The 2,676-nt window shown below is 43.6% G+C and overlaps 1 protein-coding gene across 1 annotated transcript; it reads right to left on the bottom strand.

Annotated features, from left to right (window-relative positions):
• Positions 1-1,818: 1,818 nt before the first annotated feature.
• LOC145682175 (uncharacterized) lies at positions 1,819-2,229 on the bottom strand. The gene has a single exon (XM_081753762.1). The coding sequence runs from the start codon at positions 2,227-2,229 to the stop codon at positions 1,819-1,821; it is 411 nt and encodes a 136-aa protein (XP_081609888.1).
• Between the last annotated feature and the right edge of the window lie 447 nt (positions 2,230-2,676).

Here is a 2,676-nt window from a genome sequence, read left to right as displayed (position 1 = left end):
GAGTATCTTGTTTACATTTTTGCATGCAACGATTTTAACTAGGTATTAATTTTGGTGGAAGGTTAAGTGGCGCGGTAGGTGAGTGGTTAGCACATTGAGATTCTATTAGGTAGACCTGAGTTTGAATCCCGGCCAGGTTAAACATTTTCAAAAGTTCCTGTTTCCATTTCAATTTCAATGCATACTCAGTGTGATGAGCAAGATCTTCTCTTCCCTAGAAAGAAAAAGATGTTGGAGTAAGGAGAATTGGAGAGGGTCTGTCAATGGAGAGAGTGATTTACAAACTTATTTCCAGCAGTTGATCTCGATTTGATATTTTCGTCTAATTTCAAGCTATTTCTGACTCATGTGTGACCAGTGTTTTTTTTTTTTTTTAATTACAGTATATAATGAAACACTACTTACATACACAGCAATATTAAGATTAACATGTGATGTTCATTAGACAACATACTCTGAACCAGAGAGATTGATCTAAGAATGGAGTAATGGTTCGTGCGTTATCTACTCACAATTTTACTTGCATAAAGACTTGACTCAGTGCTACCAACTGCTGTCAGTGCCGAGAAAACTTACGTGTAAGTTGGGTTGCATCTGTCTAGACGTTCTCTCAACTGCAAATGACCAGGACTCCAAGGAATGGAATTAGAGCGCATAGAGGGAAGATAATTTTGTGAATGGCTGTACATGCTGGTTTTGCCACCTAGTACATTTCCAGTGAAAGATAGCAGCGAACGTAGTTCGGCCTTCCATAGCAGACTGGAAAAGCAATAGGATGGCAAAGGATACAAATGCCATCGCCTTGTAAATTAAGTTATATTTCTTCCGGAGGTTGGTTGGAGGTTGGAGGTTATAGTCCACGTTGCTGTGGAATGTTTTGATGTGAAATGATTTATTCCTCAATCCAGGAATATATATATATATATATATATATATATATATATATATATATATATATATATATATATATATATATATATATATACTCATGCTCAAAAATTAAGGATAATTGCAGATTGTGGTATTACACAACGTGGCACCACACAAAACCGGAGCTAATAGCATAGGCACATAGTGAACACAACATACGAACAAATGAAACATATCAGTACCACGGTATTCGTGATATACACGGTATCCAGGGTATTGGTGATAAGTTGAGAAACACATGTGCTACACAACGCCACTGTTTCCTGCGCATGTACCCCGACATCAATATGGGATATGACACCTTGCACACGTACACAGGCCGCGCAACGTGTGGGCATACTCTGGATCAGGTGGTCGAGCAGCTGCTGGGGTATAGCCTCCCATTCTTGCACCAGCGCCTGTCGGATTTCCTGAAGTGCCCTAGGAGTTTGAAGACGTGCAGCGATACGTCTACCGAGAGCATCCCAGACATGCTCGATGGAGTTTAGGTCTGAAGAACATGCAGGCAACTCCATTCGCCTGATATCTTCTGTTTCACGTTACCTCCACGATGGCAGTTCGGTGGGGCCGTGCGTTATCATCCATCAGGAGGAAGGTGGGATATCCACTGCGAACATACTGATGCAAAATGACGTCCCGATACACCTGACCTGTTACAGTTCGTCTGTCTAAGACATGCAGGGGTGTACGTGAACCAATCATAATCCCAGCCCACACCATCAAGCCACTACCTCCATACAGGTCCCTTTCAAGGACATTATGGGGTTGGTATCTGGTTCGTGGTTCACGGCAGATGATAACCCGGCGAGAATCACTGTTCAGACTATACCTGGATTCGTCAGTGAACAAAACCTGGTACCACTGTTCCATTGACCATGTACTGTGCTCTTAACACCAGGCTTTACGGGCTCTCCTGTGAACAGGGTTCAGTGGAATGCACCTTGCAGGTCTCCGGGCGAAAAAACCATGTCTGTTCAGTCGTCTGTAGACTGTGTGTCGGGAGACAACCGTTCCAGTTTCTGTGGCAAGGTCCCGAGCAAGGCTACCTGCTGTACTCCGTGACCGTCTGCGGGCACTGATGGTGAGATATCGGTCTTCTTGTGGTGTTGTACACTGTGGACATCCCGTACTGTAGCGCCTGGACACGTTTCCTGTCTGCTGGAATCGTTGCCATAACCTTGAGATCACACTCTGTGGTACACGAAGGGCCCATGCTACGACCTGCTGTGTATGACCAGCTTCCAGTCGCCCTATTATTCTACCCCTCACAGCGGCATCAATATGTGGTCCTTGAGCCATTTTTAACACACAGTCACCATTAGCACGTCTGACAACAGCTGCACACTTACACGTTGCACCGTACTCTGACACGCACCAACACACCTCCGCGTATTTGGACTGCTGGTAGCGTCACCGTGCGACGCCCGCACCGCATACACCGCACCGAATGGTCAAATGCACCGCATAGTCATACCCCGAGGTGCTTTACAACCGAAAACCGCCCACCAGAGCGTTGTTTCACCATGTATCCGCATTATCCTTAATTTATGAGCACGAGTATATATATATATATATATATATATATATATATATATATATATATATATATATATATATATATATATATATATATATGGTGTAATAGCTCTTTGTTTACAACACGTGGGAGTTGATTCTAGATTTAAAACCAAGGAAAACTTTTTTCGCCCGGAGACCTGCAAGGTGCATTCCACTGAACCCTGTTCA

The sequence above is a fragment of the Thermobia domestica genome, chromosome 3 (genome assembly GCF_964235325.1).
Source record: "Thermobia domestica chromosome 3, izTheDome1.hap1.1, whole genome shotgun sequence".
In the NCBI taxonomy this organism is placed as follows: Eukaryota; Metazoa; Arthropoda; class Insecta; order Zygentoma; family Lepismatidae; genus Thermobia; species Thermobia domestica.
Note: the sequence above shows the minus strand (reverse complement) of the source record. Positions and strands in the feature narration are given on the sequence as shown.